Source organism: Strix aluco, chromosome 2, assembly GCF_031877795.1.
Source record: "Strix aluco isolate bStrAlu1 chromosome 2, bStrAlu1.hap1, whole genome shotgun sequence".
In the NCBI taxonomy this organism is placed as follows: domain Eukaryota; kingdom Metazoa; phylum Chordata; class Aves; order Strigiformes; family Strigidae; genus Strix; species Strix aluco.
The window spans coordinates 19,532,640-19,551,726 of NC_133932.1; the positions used below are offsets into that span (position 1 = coordinate 19,532,640).

Below are 19,087 nucleotides of genomic sequence, written 5' to 3' on the forward strand. Positions count from 1 at the left end.
ACAACCAAAAAACCAAAACCAACCCCTACCGTTCCACCCTCCAAAAAACCCCAATCACCCCAAAAAAAACAAATCCAGAAACACCCTTAATAAGACAACTATGGAATTCATTCCTCACATTTGAAATGCATACTGATTCAGCCACTGCGGGGTGGGGAAGACTAATATGATCCATTGATGACATAAGCATTTTAATCAGTAAGGGCACTGTAATTTCATTTACTTTCATTTCACAGATTTTTTTAAAGTAGTAAGAAATTATACTGAATGGTTGTTAGCTGTAAAAGATTATTCCCTGCAAAAAAACACACAGTAAATGAGGTAAGAACTCCTAATACCCCGTTCTTTAAAGGTGGATAAGCTCTGAGCAAATTTAATTTCAAAAGACATTTTTCAAATTGTAGCAGTATTTTAAACACCTACAAATAATGCTGTAAGTTCACAATTAAAACATTTTCCACTCACTAAAACAATTAAGTTAGGTCACATGTTAAAGTATACTTTAAAAGCTAACACAATCAATCCAAAATGAATTTTTAAATACACATCCACCAGGTAGATCCAAGTAAACACCAAATAGCCAACACCAAATTTGCAGTTTCTGTTACATGACACAGAGGTATTCATCAACGAAAATAGAGATCAGTCACTCCATTTTTAACAAGTAGCAAAGAAATACTATTTTCCTGTCCCCTGTTTTATAGGCAAAAATGACTATTTTTACAAGAAAATAAATTTAAAAATAATTTTAAAACCCCAATCAACTTCAGGAAAAGAAACATGAAAAATTTCATCTTAAGTATATTTCAGGAGATGTAAAACTACTTGAAAAGAAATTCTAAAGTAAAAATCACTGTTAAAAAGTTGAATATAAGAACTTATAAATAACGTTCTACACTAGAATCATAGAATGGTTTGGGTTGGAAGAGACCTTACATTGTCATTCTTATAACATTTTGGGGGGGGGGGGGGGGGGGTGGAGCATTAATTTCCCAGGTTGAGTCAACACCATCTGTATCAGAACATTAAACTTACAATGGTAGTCAGTACAGCTAAAGTAGCTGACTTTTTCTGTACAGCAATTCTAACCCTTGCCTTTCCCAGCCTTTCTAGTCTCTCAAAAATATATGCAAGTCAAAATCATACTTCTGACCTCAAGCCAAAAGGCTAGCTTTCATTAACACTTTTTCTTTAAAACTACTACTGCATTGGTTAACAACTATAACACTCCTTAATTTAAAGCTACAAGTTTAAGCAACTCAAGATAAAAAAAAAATCTTTACATTTGAACAGCTTTTGCAATAAGCATGTTAAGGTCTAAAATTTACACTTACATTTTCATTTTTTATAGCAGATCTAGTATCCTTTCACTTTTCAGATATCTTTTACAACAAAGATGACGCTTTAACAATCATGAATTTCTGCTCTATTTGTCAAAGGTAATACAGCAATCTCTTTGCCCTCTACCTAGTTTCAGTAAAATCTTTTATTTAAAAGAATATGATTTACAATACTTGGACCACTTTCAAAAATTAAGTATTTAAATAAGCAATATTTCAAGTTATGTTATTGCCTTTCAGGGGAGGCTTATTTTTATTTTTATGGTCTCTTTAAATAAGTATGTAGCACTTGATCATTTGCTTGTTAGACCTGGAGAATAAATCACTCAAAACACTAATACAGCTTTAAGTCAACAAAATATGTCAGCATAGCACAAACTTGCTAAAGATTCCATTTAAAGGTTTAAGATGAGATCTAACTGAAAAGATAAGCATGTGTTTTTCTGGCATAGAAGATTAATTCATTTAGCAGTAGGACGCAGTATTAAGGTATAGGAATGGGATTTTGTTTTGCTTCAAAGGTAGTGTCAAATGTTTAAGAAGAAACAAATACCTAGAGAATTCAGATGTAGGTCTCAACAAGCACAGTTTTCCAGCTCAGCTTTAATAATGGTATCGGCATTTTCAAGTTAAGGAACTATTACCGTGGCAACAACAATCACAATTTAACATCTTTTAACAAACAAAAAAGCAACAAGTGACTTACACATCCATCATGCACATTCAAGGTTGCTTCAAGTTTTAATCTTTGGATAAATTCTCTTCTCCCTGTGAAGAAAAATACTAATTATGTACTCTTAAAACAATAACACCGAAGAAGTAATTAAGGCCCTGCTAATGGGCACTAACAGGTAAAAATCTAAACAATAAAGAACCAGAATATAAATGTAAATCTTGACACAGTTCATATGGTTCTCATTTTACAAGTGCTGAGACAAGCATCACATTTGCTAGCTCTTCCACCACCTTTAATAAGAGTGCAGAAATAGCAAAATGAACATTTCGCAGGTTCATAGGTTGATGTTTCCTCTAAAACTAATAGCTATAGAGCAGAAAATAACCCTGTGGTAATTTAGTTAACTTAGATGAAAGCTATACAGCAAGTATAACATAGTTCAAGAAGTACAACCTTTTGTATAGGAACATGAAGAATACGTTTAGGTCTCAAGTACAAAGTAAAACATGGTCTTGTAATTTCAGCAAAGAACTGGAAGTTGATCTTGCAAGCATCATCTACAACTCTACATCTCCTCTTAAACTAGAGAAAACCCAACTTCAATTTCATTATTAATATTGCATTTTGGAAAGCAACATTGAAGTCCAGTACCATTCCATTTGATATATACTTAAGGGATAAAACACAAAGAAAACTTTTGGAAAGGTGACATGAAAGGAAGAGGTAAAGGAGAAAGAAGAAATCTATAAATGCATATCGAGTACAGCAAGAGCCCAAGAACTTTATATCCTTATTCCCTATATACAAGCTGACTTACTACTGCACTTAAAAATACTACTGTACTATGTAGTCATGTAGACATGAAGAGGGAAAAATAAAGTATACTGAAAACAATGTGGTCTCTTCCTGAACTAGATATTTAAACAAACAGCTCCACCTTTCATTTAATTTAGAGTGCCCCCATTTTATGAAAACAGGTTGTAATGAACCTAATAATCCCCAGAAAGCACTTCCAGAAAATACAAATACTGATAAACCTAATCTTTTTATTTAAATCCTAAAAGCACTTAAAACTCAAGGACCTTTACCTTTTTTGTCCTGCGTTTAGTACAACTCAGAACAAAACTTCAGGAAAGAGCATTAGACTGTAGGCCTATGTTAGGCTGCACTGTTTTCAAATATAAATGTACCAAATTCACCCAAAATTAACCTTCCTGCCTTCCTTTAGTCAGGGAAAGAAGAACTGCAACAGAACCCTCTCCACATCTGACAGTCCTACACTTCTGAACTTGTTTTGGTTCAGCTCAAGGCAGAACCATTTCAGAGCCCCGTGTGGCCTCTGGCACTGTAGCTCGAATTGGAAAAGTAATTTCTCCTCTCTCCATTTGTTTCCTCTTAATGCCTTTTCTTCATCCCATATGTTCTCCAGCACTAAAAAGGAATACCTGATATCCATCCACAGCACAACCACCTGACTGAGAAGCAGGCACTGAACATCCCTGCCACACTCCCTCAAAGACCAGGAAACCCTTCTGGCAGTACCGACTCCCACAGGTACACCTGCACCTCATTCAATGTTCATACAGCTTTCCCTCCAGGAAAAGGTATGTTTTGGTACCTACTTTTTGCTGGAACTAGAAGTCACCTCCAAAATTCAAAATCGCTCATAACACAGCTCAAATACTACATTTGATTAAGATCATACTTTGGCAAAATATTTTCTTTTTTTAAGAGGAGGTACTGACTGGGTGAAATGGTTATAAAGCGCTTGCTTTTAAAGCACACACCTAAGATAGCTTAAAAAAGTTAAAAACTATACTCTCTTATGCCCCCTTTTATAGACACTGACATCGTGACATGTCAGAAGTGCTACAATTTCCATTAACCAGGAATAGCCATCATTAGAGAGAAATTAAAATAACAATCTTATGCACCATGTACTACTAGCAAGAATATATGCATTCTTCAGTTGGGAATACATCTACCTAGTTCACTATTCTTTCTTTACCACTGTTCCTTATTCATTTTTTTCCTCCTAGACAGACTTTGAACTTAGATCCTTAACGGTTGGTTTATTGCACTTTTTAGTTAAAGCCTATTATTTTTCAAATAGCTAAACGATACGTGTGTTTTCAAAGAAGATTCCTATTTTCAGGTTAATTTGATGTCTACGACACTTGCTTGTAAGTAAATATGAACACTGAGGTGGGAAATATCACCTGCTGTATGCTTATATCTAACTTTGCATAATAGAAATGTAACAATTTGCTTCTGAGGTGCTATTGTAATGCAAAATACAGCACAATAATACGTGACCCCCAATAGGATAACTTCATAAGAAAGGTATACTCTGCAGGCCAACACAAAAATCTAGTGTTTGCTGGTTTCATCACATTTTCACTTGCAGAACAGAAAAGTCTGAAAGCAGTGGATGATTCCCGTGCATTACACTATATGCATAAAACACATCTGAAAGTGAGGTGACATCTGCAGACCACCACAGGCGCTTGCCTTGAGAATCCTCTGTACAGGAACACTGAAGGAGAATACTTTAACTCGTTTTTAAAAACAAGCAAAGCAACAGATTTTCCTCCTTTCCGTATGGTCTGGTTTTAATCCAAATCACTTAAATCAACAAGCAAGAAACAGTAAATGTGTTCTAATCACATCTTCAGTTGCAAGTTTTATTTCCTTAAAGAAGTCTGTTGACAAAATTAGACATGAACTGACCTGTTGTTGTTGTTAGATTAGGATTTTTTGGTCTTAATAAGAACACAGTAGCTATACAAGTTTCAGTAAATGTTTAACTTCAGATACAGACATATGGTGCCTCATATCCCCCATTTAAAACATTTAAAAAATTTGTTAGGATTGCACATGCTAGCATATGTGATTTGTTATATATGCGATTAGCTATTTATCATGTGATCACTATCTAAATATTGATTTAAGGGAGGAATGAAATACAGGCAAAACTACAACACTTAAACAGTTTCCTTATTTCCTGAAGTAAAAAGGAGGCACGGGAGAAAACAGTTGAAGTGTTTTGCCTCCAAAAACCTTCCTATTTGATAAAAAACACAATGAGACAACTGAATGGACTATTTCTAGATTATCTTATCATTCAAAACTAGAACCACCAGCTCCTGAATGTTTTTTTTCTAAAATAAAAACCAGAACTAATTAAATAAACTGATCTGAAGAAAATACTCTCTGCATTTGCTGTTCTTAAAAGCTGAGCATAGTCAGTGAACCTGTGTTCCTTGTACTTCACCAATGACTTCCACAAGTTCATTTATATGATAAAGCTCAGCAGTAAGTACTAGAACTTTCTGATATTTAAGTCACTTGAATATTTTTGTCACTTTCCCATTTTTATCAAATTAAAAAATTAAAACCACAATACTGTTTATCTGGTTTATTAGTAGGCTACATTCATTTTCTTACTCTTCAGGTGCATCACAACTCTTAGCGCTAGACTTTCTAACAAGTCAAATTCTCCATATCAAGGACTCTGCTCTCCCAGGTGACAAGAATGTTCACAATCCTTAATTCTCATTCATCTAATCCAGTGGCTACCTGCTTCTTCCACCTTCCAACAAAGGCAGCCCTCCTGGCTCTTCCTTCAGCTAAGGAGAAGGAGGAGACCCAGACTTTTGACAAAACCCCATGAAGTACTTTTTTCTTATAAAATCAGCATCAAGACCTCTATCAAGTTTTGGTTTCTCTCCCCCAATACTGTGTACAGGCTCTGTAAGAGCCAGAAACCATTTCTTTTTCCCCTTAACTATGTGCCACCAGAAATGGAATAATTTAATTCAGTGAGGATGCTTCAATGTATCATTCCCTATGTTCAAACAAGGCCTGTTTAAGACAGGGATCCAGTGATCAAGCTGTTGTCACCAAGATCATCTCACTTAACAGTGGAACATACATGAGGTTTGCTTTGAAACTGCTAAGGTGAAACTATCAACAAGAATAAAATAAAACATAACAAAAAAGCACTGTTAAATTTCAAATGGCAAGGATGACTTCCCTGTGCAGTGTTTACATAGCTGAAATTTGGAAAGCTATCAAGCTAATGCTCCACCCACCCCTTTTGACTAGACATTATGCACTAGCTGAAGCCTCAAGCTACAGTGCCACTCTCAATATAATGATCAATAAGATTTTCAGTTTTTACCCATCCACCAATTTTCACCAAACATTATGTGCTACTGAAGCCTCAAGCTACAGTGCCACCCTCAGTACACTGATCAATCATTTTTCAGTTTATATTAAGCTAGAGACTAAAGGACCACTTCCAAGGCCACATTCTATGTATGGAAGAAGCACCACCTTGAGTCATCCATAATATGAGTTTAAATATGGAAAAGTGGGCAAAAGAGAAACTGCAGCTGCTTCCCTGTAACATTTTTCTTCAAAATGTTCCACTGTGCACAATGTCAAACCAAACAATGCCTTGCCACTCCCCTCTGGAAAATTACCTAAGTTTGGTGTTTAGGCACATATACACAGCCCTAATCTCACTTCAGGGAGCAACACCAAAATACCACAGTGTCCCTTGTATTTCCCGCTCACAGCAATTATGACACCATTTAGGTCACAATCCTCAATTTAGGAATTGCTGGTCAGATGCTTTCTACATGGCTGTTTTGGCAGAAGTACACAAACCTTTCTTTTGTAAGTGACTTAGTGCTACTTCAGAACTGATGACAGTAGTGAAGTTTAATGCTTCAAGCATGTAAAACCTTCATATATTTAAAACCGTACTCCAGAATTTCCCATTGAAAAAGTACAGATCATTTCATGATGAAGGTCTAGCTTTAAAGTACATTTGTGCTCTACAGAAATGTAACTAAACTTTGATGCAAAGCAGCACCACCACAGTATGAGACATTAAAAGACAACCCTTATCCAGAAAACCAGTAATAGATCCTGTTTGTCAAATGAACGCTCATTTATGTCAAGCTGGCTCTTTCTAAGGCCAAGTCCCTCAGCGCTAGCTTGCTGTGACATTTGGAATGCCCTAGTTTAAAACTGAAACGGAGCCAGCATCTGTTCCCAATGTAGAACACATGTTATCTTGCACTCTAAGCGCATCTAAAAACTACTCTTGATTTTCCAGGGTAGAGTTTATATATTTCTGAAGCCACTCTGTGAAAAGCTAGTAAGTCCAGTTCATTTGTATATACGTTATTTCGCTGGATTGACTACATCAAACTCTGTGATCCAGTATAACTTTCAAACCACATCTCGATACGCTGTTTTTCCAGCAACCAGAATTCTCCATATACCTCACAGTAAACAGGACTATACACAATATGCACTGAATTAACTTTCATTGAGGTATGTTAAAATTCCTGAAGATTAATTAAAATCTTGAAAAACATTTGTTAGCTGCGTAGACTGACAGTGGCCCCATTTTATAGACACTGAAACTGTGACAGGGGAAACTGAAACAATTTATCAAAGGAGACGGTGAATCAGCAGTACTGCCAGAAACCAAATCCATCGGTGTGACCTCCAGTCCTTTGATCAAGGCCCTGTGTTATATTTCCTGATTGCTTTGTACTACTGTATAAATGCCAAAAAATGGTAACTTTTGATTCTGTCAGTGTTTAAAAGATTACCTTTCAAGTTACTACGAACAACTACTTCACTATGGTTTAAGTTCAAAACAGATAACCCAAATTCTTCTCTGCTCTTGATGATACACCATTAAGCCTGAAGGTCTGAACACTATCTAGAAAACACAAAATATTTTAATTTCTACGAAGAGACTTACTTGCCATTTTAATGTGTAAGAGCTTTGCTACTAAACACCCAGCATCAAACAACTTGGTATTAATCAAGCTTGCACTCAAAATCCCGAGATACACTTCAGAATAAGCTTCATGTATTAAGAAACACAAAACTTTTACATATTAACACAAAGACAGCAACTACAGAAGATAGGACACTATGCCCTGAATAACAATCCAGAAAGCCTATACCATCTCCTGGTGAGTATACTGATACAAAATTTGACCTCAAAAGAAACACAAAAAGAGATCTGCTGAAGTAAAAAAAAAAAAAAAAGTTCAGCAATGCTGTATATTTTACGGTAATTAATAAGCAATTTGGAAAAGAATTCTGTGTAGGTTTGCTTCTATCGAATCTGCAGGAGTAAGTTACTATGGGTAACAGCACAGATAAGATTTGTTTGCATTAGTAGCAATGTTGGTAATTAACTCTCAAAACATATTTCAAACACTAAAAAGTATCCATTCCTGAATATAAGCTTCCATTGGGCTCCATCACTGGTAAGGCCACAAGCATTTGAGCTTTAAACCAATGTTTTTAATTTCTGTTTGATATTGGCCATGTTTTATGTCTGAAAGACATAAATACATAAAATTCAATTATATCAATTTTTAAGGTCTTCTCAGTGCCAAAAATGTGGCATAAAGTACAACTACCTGTCTTAGAGAAGGCATTTTATCTGCGTATTCTACGTACTAGTTTTTGAGTGAGTGTGCTATACTGACTAGTACTAAGTGGATTTCATTCACAAGTACACCATATGCTGACAGCTATCCTGTCCCCACTTACACTGCCCATATTAGAGACTTCTCTGTTTCTCTTGCCACAGATTGCAGCTGAGCAGAAGATAAAACGACTGTCGCATGTGACAGGAGAAAAAATGCCAGTTTTCAGCAATTCTCATATTCACTCAATCCTTTAAAATAGTCCAATGATCATATACAAACTATTCAGAGATAAAAGGCACTTGAAATTATTATATTATGTCACGAATACTTCTAATTTCTACAGAGCAGAGGACAAAAATTCATGTGATAAAACAAAGAGAAGTTCCATCTATGTAAAAGACAGCCAAAGGCTAAAAGATAACCTGTACCACCTTACTCAACACAAACCTATCTGAAATAGCTTAAGTGTGATTACCTGGATGTATGATCAACCAAACACAAAAGCATTTTCTGTTTTCTCCACCAGCACTAAAATGTCTCCCAAGTAAACAACTTGAAATTCTAAAACAAATCCCAACACAAAACTGAATAGTCATCCGATCAAGAAAAATTCATTTGAGCCCTGCTTTCTTCTCATCAAAGGAATCAAAGGAGGCTTCCATTAACCAAAGGCAAGAAAAAATATTATGCAGAGTGTGGCAAGCTAGCGTAAACAGCATTACTGTAGGTGTCAACATGCCTTTGGAAATGCTTTTTCCTGATAAGTCTTCATCTGGAATAGTATGTGGAATCATAATGTATGTTGAATATTTTCTTGTAAAAAGGATATTAACATAGTAACCCAGACAATCCTTACGACACTTTGGGAAATACGCATCCCATCAGGTACTCTGCTTTATTCCCTCAAGTACTACTTATCTGTCTAACACCCAAGGTTAATTAGGAGCTCTACTTTTCAGCAAGAACATGAGGTGTCTAAGAAGCTGAAACAAGGGTATGACTCTACCCCAGTGCAAAAGTTAAGACTGCTAGCAGCAGAACCATGATCTATCATCTCCAAGCACTCAGGCAAAATGAATACAGGAGCATGGAATATCACTAGCAGAAGAAAAGAAAAAGTTACTGGAATCTGCTCTTAAGAGAAGCACATTCCTAGCAGGCACGTCCACTTAGACCTGAAGATGCATGCGCCCAACACTGCTGCCAGTCCTTCCATTACCTTTAAGTGTCTATCAGAGGCTACTGCTTCTTCAAATCAGACAGCAGGACTAATCACATGAATATCCCCTAGCCCATTTCAGACAAAGGTTCTGGGGTAAATAAAATCCTACTACTTAAAGTTGTTTAAGCTAATTCAGTACACATTTATAAACAGATTAAGAAGTGATTATATAGAAGCTTACCAGCATATCTAAAGAGACGTAGCAAAAAAGCAGAGCCTGCCTGTCCCACAAGTATGTCTCAGTGAAACAGAATCTGGACAGGGTGGAACTGAATTAGAGCATTTACGGTTCTGCACACCTACCTAATGAAACATACCATCTAATCTGGGTAGTATAGGAATTATACACTGCTGGGTTTGGGGGAAGATGTGAAATAAATACACACACCATAACAGATACAGGTACACAACCCTGTGAGATTCTAAATGTAAACACTGGAAATCGCCCAGGATTAGAGTGTAAAGATAGATGACGTCAAAAGTTGAGTCCGAGTCTTGGTAGCAGTTGACTATTAAGTTAACACCATGACATAAGTTGAATTATCATTGGGCATTTAAAAACAAATTTTAAAAGTTTACTTTTAAAAGTTACATTGCTTGTTGCATTAAACTGTATGTATTCATCCTAGATGACCAAAAACCCCATTTGTTTAACTGAAGAGACTCCTTTTTTACTGAAGAGAGTTTTCAGGACATAACAGTGTTTCTAAATAAAAACAAATTAAAGAACAACCACATTTTTCCGCATTTCCTAGGAAAGGTAAATAATGGGAACACAGTACAATAATCTAACAACAACAAAGCCATGTAATCTAAATAAAGAGATGGGTTTGGTTTTGTATAATAGCTTTCTATATTGGTGAAGTTTCAGTAGTTCAATGAAGGTTGAACAAATATCACTAATGGTTCAGAATGCATTCAGTTCACAGGGAAGGAAAGGATGGATCCTCATCTTTCTCATCATATCTGCTAAGCAGAGAGCAGTAGCATTAACGATGCATTCAATTTTCCTGAGGAAAGTCTGCAAATTCTCGAAGAACAAAATGAGGAAAATAAGGGGATATTGAAATTCACTGATGTGACTCAAATTCCATCTCACGATATTCACATTCAATATTTAATGATTCAACACATACTAAAGCATTTGGGACATCTGAACCAGCAAGTCACTAAGCCCCAAAGACATGAAAACACTGAAACTTGCACTTAATCAGTGAAAAACCCAGATTTGTTTGAAGACTGCCACACTGTATTATCTGAACTGATCTTTTTCCTTACTGCTGGGACAGGACCAGTCTCAAGTGTCAACAAGTTCTTGATACATGATCAGTTATATCCCACTAGACTATTTTGGGGACATTCGAGGATAGAAGCTCAGGAATCACAAGCAAAGTCACAAGAACTCATAGTATTGCAGTGCAACAACTTAGAAGCGACTAAACACAGACATGCTTAATGGTCTACCCTAATGCAGTTAATGGAAGCAATCCAACTGGAAGGCGGCTACAGGAAAAAAAAAATTAAAGAAATAAAGATCTAAAGTGATCTCCCACATCACTACCTCATCCAGAAATACAAATCCAGTACACGCAGTACACAACTTGTTTTTGCAGCAAGAGACAGCTTTCATGTATCCAAAGCTCATTATTACAAGATCAAGGTGCAACTTAACTATGAAGCTGTCTGAAACACGCAGTATCAAGACATTTACAGTTATTTACAAAGCAAATACATTCTTTGTACAAAGACTGTCTTTAAAGACATACAATGTAAATTCAATGAAATATTGCAATCAAAAAATGAAAAGATATTTAAAGCGCATACAAATCTTTACAGTCTCCAGCTCTCTGCATGAGAAGACTGAGACTCCAAAGGAGATAAAGTAAATATATCTGCATCCTAAAACTGAGTATAATTCAAATAATATAATTATACATGCAAAGCCTTGGGACTACAACACACTTACATACAGTCATACTTCTTGGCAACCATTAACACACATGATTAATGTTCAGTGCACAGAGATTACACATAGAGCTAATCCCTTAAAAACAAAAAGTACATCTGCATAATTCAGCCCACGTGGAACAAAGCTGACAAAACTGCAGACAACTTAAAAGACTTCTTGAATTTCTGAAGGACAGAAAACAACAATCTGAAACAGTTGTACCAATTTTTGATCATTTCCTCCTAGCTCCACTTAGGCTGGAAGTATTTGTATGTAATGCCAGAAATCCCCCTCCCATGTTTTTATGCTGTACGCCAAGATACAACAGCAGCATAAAATTGGTGATTTAAAAAATTAAAACATCAAAACTCAGTAAGTAGGCTCATCGATAACATCAACTTCTGATCTAGACAGTACTATAAAAAAAGAAAAAACAAAACCCAAAAAACAAGCTTCAGCAAAGTAGTACCACCAAAGAACATCATAATGTGATCTGTAAGGGTTTACAGTTTTTCCCAAATTGATGTTAGTACGTAAAAACCATAAGTTGTACTCCTATCAATCCCCCAAATCCTAAAAACTAACATCAGAAATTATTCTCTTATTTCAGGACAGAGTGACAGAAGGCACTGAGTAATCCCAGACCCTGCATAGCACATTTTTTTCAAAAAAGAAAATATGCTAAAGCGATTAACAACATTTTATCACTGAGTAGGAGCAAGGTGGGACAACACTGAGACAGAAGCAGTAACACAAGCCATAACAATTAAACCCCAAAACACACAGGGAAGATGTAACTGAGAAAAGGTCAATGTTATTGTTAACTACAAGCAAAGATCCCTGAGATAGCAGCAAAACAAGCTATCAAATGTACATAGTGTAGTGCTACATGGCTGCACCACTTGCAGGTCCAACTGGCTCCTACATCTATCTCCACTTCAATTGCTCAGTTCGTCTACAAGTGTAATAATCCCAAAGATAACAGAAGGCTGATTAGACTGAAATTAAAACTAAGTATTCAGCACTCAGACACCAGAAATACTCATCCAACCTTAATCCTGCTTCCCAGCTCGCATCTCTTTCTGGTTTTCTGGTATGTACCAAATTATAACCAGCCAGCTTTTCTTCATTTGTTGCCTTCTCCAGATGACTCTGCTATATTTTTATTTTCCTTTACTGATAGCATGCTACTTTCTACAAATTATTCTATTAAAACATTTAAAATGGGTGTCTATTATCTCACTTGATCTACTTGGAACTAGAAAAAAAATCATTAGTCTTTATGTGCTAGGATCACTCCTAACATTTTTTAAAAAGCTGTTTTATACATATGCATTGTGCCTTTCTATTCCTTGGTACCAATTTAAATGAGATGGTATGAGGGAACTCATTTTAGACATAGTCTCTTCATTAAACTCCTCCAAATTCAATTTGTTATCAACAGGTCTTGATGACACATTGCTCTTTCAATTGCCCATCTGTAATTTTTTTAAGGACTATAGTCACTAAGTCTTGCTTTTATTAACAGGGAAAAAAGCCCAAAACATATCCAGTTTAAGGCAATACCCAACTCTCTTGTGGTTTTGACAATTAAAAAGTAACATTCTTTTTCTGAAGTGCTCTTATACGCCAAACTTTTCTACACAACCACTGAAAATCCAATGACTACACCAAATTTCCTGCCTGACATATATTAGATTGAGCACGTTAAAGATGTTTAGTTTTGTTTCAAAAATGTATTTTCCTCCAATTAATTCATTACACAGTGGACTTCAATTCTGACTCTGCCTATTTCTAGTATTTGGAAAACATCACTAACAAAGAAAATTTGGGGAGTTCAACTGCATCTTTCTAAAATCTTCAGTTAAGTTTAGTTTCACAAAATACTTGGTGTATGCCAGAATATATCACTACAGAACTGGTTTTCTGGCACATACCAGAGTGCAGTGGAGGACGCTGCACATCAGGAAGCCACACTGTTTATGTTAAAACAGCAGTCAGTCATTTGTGTCCAGGACATGTCCTCATCATCAGACAACCAGGTAAATTTATAAGGGTCCTTTTTCAAGTAGCAGTTAATTTGCTAGACTTGTAGAAGAAAAAACAACACGAAACACTTCTACCAACTCTGGGTTTTAGCCGTGACAGATGAGTGTTTTTAATTCATGCTGGAAATGAAAATTCATGCCAGAGGTTTAGGACATGAAATGTAACAGTGGACCTGAAATAACAAAGCATCAAAAGTATTATTCAAAGAACTGAAGAAAGGCAGATTAAATATTCTGTGACTATCTCCAAGTCTGCAAGAGCACCAACTACAAAACTGATCATTTTAAAGCTGTCTGACCCTTCTTATTCTGCATTATTTCTGAAGACTAAGATACCATATGTTGAAACATAGCTGGAGCAAAACTTGGGGAAAGTAACCCATCTCTTTCTAATTGTTCTCCCTAACATTCAAGTTTCCATCTCTGCTGGTTTTTGTTTGTTTGTCCAAGGAAAAGCAACGGAGAGAATGAAAGTTTTCAGTATTTTATGGAATTCATTTCACTCTCACATCCTGGGCAATGTATTTTAGGAAGAACTAAATGTTCAACAGCAATACTCAATTCTATCTACATTCAATGAGCCACTACTAGTTTTATAAACTAATAAGGTAATGAACATAACACAGTCAATATCAAGACTAATCAGTTGTCCATACACATAGCAGCTATTCTTGCCTATCCTGTTTTTCAACCCTACCTATGAACATGGCAATCAACTTACTTCAAAACTGCAATTAGTTTTGGTTTTACTATGGTTCATCTTGGTAAAAAGGAGGAGCTACTGACACCTGGTAAGTTTAATAAGTTCTCCCTACCTACATAATAATAAATTTACACTTCTCTTTTTAGCAACAGCCATTGAAACTTTACAAAATTTGACCAGAATGAACCTAACTACTGGTTTCCTTACAGTTAATTTATAGATTTCAAACCTTTACCAAATCTTTTAAAACAGGATGAGAAAAACTTAGTAAGATATGAAAGAGTCTTTAAAGGGGGTAGGAGTGGAAGCTCAGGAGACTACATCACAACACTATCTCTAAGAAATGTGGTAAGCTTAAAAATTCTGTATCACAAGGAAAGAAGGTTTTAGAAGTGAATGAGGATATCAGAGATCAAGGAGAACTGACTTATTCTGATAGTTGTTTCTATTGTATCAAGCACCACAACTTCCAACAATCACTCTGAGCTAAAAACTGTTATCAGTTCCTCTCTGCAAACTATTCCAGAGCAGCAGATTTTCTCTGGATAACCTGCTATGCCAGTTAACACACACACACACAAAAAAAAAAAGTCTTCAGTCTTCCTCCTGGCTAAACAGAGCCATCCTCAGCAGCGTGACCTTTCACAGAAAAGCAAATAAACCCATCACAGGAAATACTTCAGAGGAATTATGGACTCGCTTCTTTCTTGCAAGAAACCCACGCTGCTATTTCTCTAGTCAAATTATTACATGCTATAGTTCATCCATACAGAGGCCTTTATTGTGATGGCACTGAACACTTTACCTGCTATCAGAACTGATACAGTTGTTAGTCACTGAAATATTGCCACAATGATACAAGATCATAACAAAGGTTTGGGAATTCTTGGGAAAGTATCATGACTGAATAATTACAATTGCCAGCTTCAAAGCAGAATGTTAATTGGATACTACAGTTTACCACCAACGTTTTTCCCTGTAAAAGCACTGTGATGTTATTAACAACTGAAAGTACTCTGAAACTCAGTCTCCATCCATGATCCAGCAACAGGACTCCTCCTGCTAGCATTAGGCTAAGACGATGCCCAAACTGAATCAAAGAGCGTTACTGACAGCCTCCCCAAGGTTTGGCTTTCTCTGGAGACTTCAGATACAAGCACTGTCTGAAATTGAGACTAATTAGCCTATAAATACTGAAGAAAACATAGCTAACAGATACATTGGTAAGACCCGCATCTTCCCTCTGTCATCACAGTGGGAACTCTTACCAAATGGTAACACCTGAAGGACACGTCTCAGGTACATATATATTGGCCCGTCTCCATAAGACTTTCCTCTGGAACTCTGTCCAGAACCGACTAGGTTTCAGAGCAATTATTTAGAGATCTTGCAAAATCAGACAGAGGTTTGCAAGGATATAAATTCCAGGAGCAAACTATCTGCATAGAAAGGTACAGTACGATGCACAGATCCTTCCTAGAGCAGCTGTTTTTGAAAGCTGAAAGAGGCTATAAATAGATTGCCACTTGATTGCCAGTTCACATGAAGCTTTAAAACACAGAGTACGTAGGAAACCATAGTTAGTTCTCGGATGTCTCTCTTCAATACATAGTCACCTACAGTATTTCCCATATTTTATACTGTAGCATAACAGCACCATTCAAATGACTGGTTCACTATGCAAGTATCGTTCATACATACACACCTTCCAACACACTGTGAACTGCATTGTTAGTTATGGACTTGCTATGAGGGTTCTCCTTTGATTCGCTGGCTGAAAAAGAGCAGTAGACAACAGAGACACATATAACCTACTTTATTTTGTACCGGTATCCATGATTGTTTTGACAAATTTATAAAAAAATCCTCACCCTAACAAAAACCCCAAACAAAACAAAAAGCAAAAAAATGCACATGGACAATGCCTCGAATCTCCCAATACTATTACTAAGTCAAAATGAAATGCCTGACTTGCATTTGTTCTGTCAGACTGTTGAAACAGTATAAAACCAGTATAAATAGGAAGAAACCTTACTTCCCATGCTGACGAGATCAGCCATGACCAACAACCAGCGTTACCTATCTGACCACCGTGGTCTCAGTATGTGTCCCAATAACAAAGCTCCTACATAGAACTGCTGAAGTCTGAAAGAGAAACGACCCGTATAAGACACTAAACTGCACATAAAAAGGCACAACAAACAACGTGCCCATCTTCTGGTAAAGCTATGCTCAAGTAATCACACCTGACTAGCAGCAAAATCAGTGGGTCTATTAAGGCCACAAATGCCATTTTTAATACAAGCACGATGGGTCTAGGAGACAAGCACACCACGTACTAACCCCTTTCGTTAAAAGCAGAAGTCGGTCAGAGCTGAGCAACTCTTGCCACCACCAGTGCTGATTTTAACATCAATTCAGTAGGAAGCCTCTCCCAGGTCCTGTTTTCTCAGGGCTACAAAACTACTGAACATGTTTAGGCTAAACAAAAAACAGTAAATATGAGACCTTAACCTAGTCACCAGAGGGATTTTCTTTTTCACTAAAGGTATGCACATGTTATTGGAGCAGCGTCCAGAAAAGAGATCTTAATAAATCTGGGAAGATGATGTCTTCTGATCAAATCTTAATAATTCAACTGTCAGAGACACAATCATGTAAAAGCAAAGAAGAAGGTCTTACGGTGCTTCTTCAAAGTCTACACACTACAGTCCTAATTTTAACATTGAGCTTTTCTGCTCCAATTGGAGCAGGGGAAAAAAAAAATTTCCATAAGTATCCAGTCAGAAGGATATCCACATTTGATCATAGAAGTTAGGGCAATCCTCAACTAAGACTTGGCCAAGCACAGCTGTCAAGACGTAACAAAAGTCAAAAGCAGTTAGACCATTAGTTCTCAACTTTTTTTAATTTTAGGACCTCAAAAATTTTTTTCAAAGGAATTATGTGCACGTAGGTTCTACACACACGTACACCCTCTCTATAATAGGTGGAAACCTACCAGCAATGACCTTGTTTTTCTCAATTACCTGCTGTGGATTACTGAGTGCTCAGGGACGGCAGACAGAAAGCTATTGAGTTAGACTTGGTAATGTGATATGCCACCTTAAATTCCACCAGGAAACCAAATGAAAACCAATACCAACCACAGTCAGAAACGCTTGGGAAGTACAAAAAGATACACTTTTTACAACGCTGTAAATAACTTCCATCTCAAGCATTCAACGTTTCCACTCAAAAGCAGGAATTACTTTGCCACACAAGCACAAAAGAATGTGTTTGAGACCAATAAAGCCATGTTCGCTGGAAAGCCACCTCCCCCCCAAATTAGTGTCATTATGGTATATACAACAGACCGCCACACCTCCAAAAACACGTGAATATATATTTTTTTAAATATTTTTGGGAAGGGGGAGACGCAGAATGCATGCAACCTGCGCCGTTACAAAGAATATCGATAGTTCCTTTACACTAGAGAAATCTCCCTGAAGCCTCGTAAACTGAAACTAAGGCTATTTTTAACTGAGGGCACTTAGAAAGTGAAAATAACTAGCTTAGCGTCTGACCGAGACAGGAGCAAGAAGCTGAGGCGTATTTAGAGGCACACCCGCCCCCCCCCGATGGCTGCCGAGCAGTTGTGAACACAAAGACACACTAAATAAGCCGGCACCGAACACGTTCAAGCGGCTCTGCCCGGCATTCAGCTTTCAAACCCCAGGAAACACCGAAAAGCCCGAAGAACAATCACGCTATTATCCCGGCATTTACGCGTTTTGTTAGCAATCTTTAGAGGCTCAGGGCCGGTAAATCCGGAGCCTGTTCAGCCCGGGGCATCCACCAGGGCTGCCGCTCTCTCTGGAGCCGCCGCGACTCGCCGCCGCCCAACTTCCCCGCTGGGTTCTCCCTCACGCAACAGTTCCTTCGGCGGGAGCGCGGGGCGGGCGAGGCCGCCGGGCCGCGGCGGCGGCACCGCACGGAGGGACCGCGGGCCCTGACGCGCCCCGCGGAGCCCCGAGGGCGCGGAGGGCTCGGGGTGGGGGGAGGTGGGGGGCAGCCCCACGCCGGGCGGAGAAAACTTCGGGGCCGGCGGCCACCGCTGCTGCGGGACAGCCCGGGCAAGAGGGGAAGCGCGACCGGCGCTGCGGGGGCACCGGGCTCAGCCCCGGGGACGGCTGGCGGCAGCCCCCCCACCGCCGGGTGCGGACCCCCTTCCCACCGCGCCCCGCCCAGCGCGGGGGGGGGGGGTGGGGGGGAAACCCGCTGCCACCGGCCCCCTCCCCACGCGTGGGGGGACCAGTCCCCTCCTCACCCTGCGCGGGGAGGCGGCTCGACGGCGCCCGCCCCCCGCCGCGGCCCCCGCCCTTACCCAGGTAGTGCCTCCGCAGCAGGCCGGGCTCCTCCAGCCCCAGGCTCCGCTTCCGCACGTCCCACAGCAGGTGGGGGCAGCGCCCGCGGGACATGGCCCCGCGCGGAGGAAGAGGCGCGGCGGTGGCGGGCGGGAGGGTGCCGGGCGATCCGCTGGTCCCGGCCGCCCCGCGCGATCACCATGGAAACCAGCCGGCCCCCGCGCGCGCGCGGCGCTCTCACGCCCGCCTCGCGCCGAGGCACCGACAGGGAGCGGGCGGGCGGCGGGGCCGGCGGCGGCTCCGCGCCCCGCCCCCAGCATGGCGCCCCGCC

The 19,087-nt window shown here is 38.8% G+C and overlaps 1 protein-coding gene across 6 annotated transcripts in view; it reads right to left on the reverse strand.

The window, feature by feature from the left end:
- Positions 1-19,029, reverse strand: part of DCAF6 (DDB1 and CUL4 associated factor 6) — a 91,123-nt gene extending 72,094 nt beyond the window's left edge. For all 6 annotated transcript variants that reach the window (XM_074812531.1, XM_074812540.1, XM_074812522.1 and 3 more), the window contains exons 1-2: positions 18,777-19,029; positions 2,047-2,108 (exon numbers count right to left, since the gene is read on the reverse strand). In XM_074812531.1, the coding sequence (XP_074668632.1) occupies positions 2,047-2,108; positions 18,777-18,870 (156 nt within the window). In that variant the 5' untranslated portion in view covers positions 18,871-19,029. The remainder of the gene's footprint in view (positions 1-2,046; positions 2,109-18,776) is intronic.
- Between the last annotated feature and the right edge of the window lie 58 nt (positions 19,030-19,087).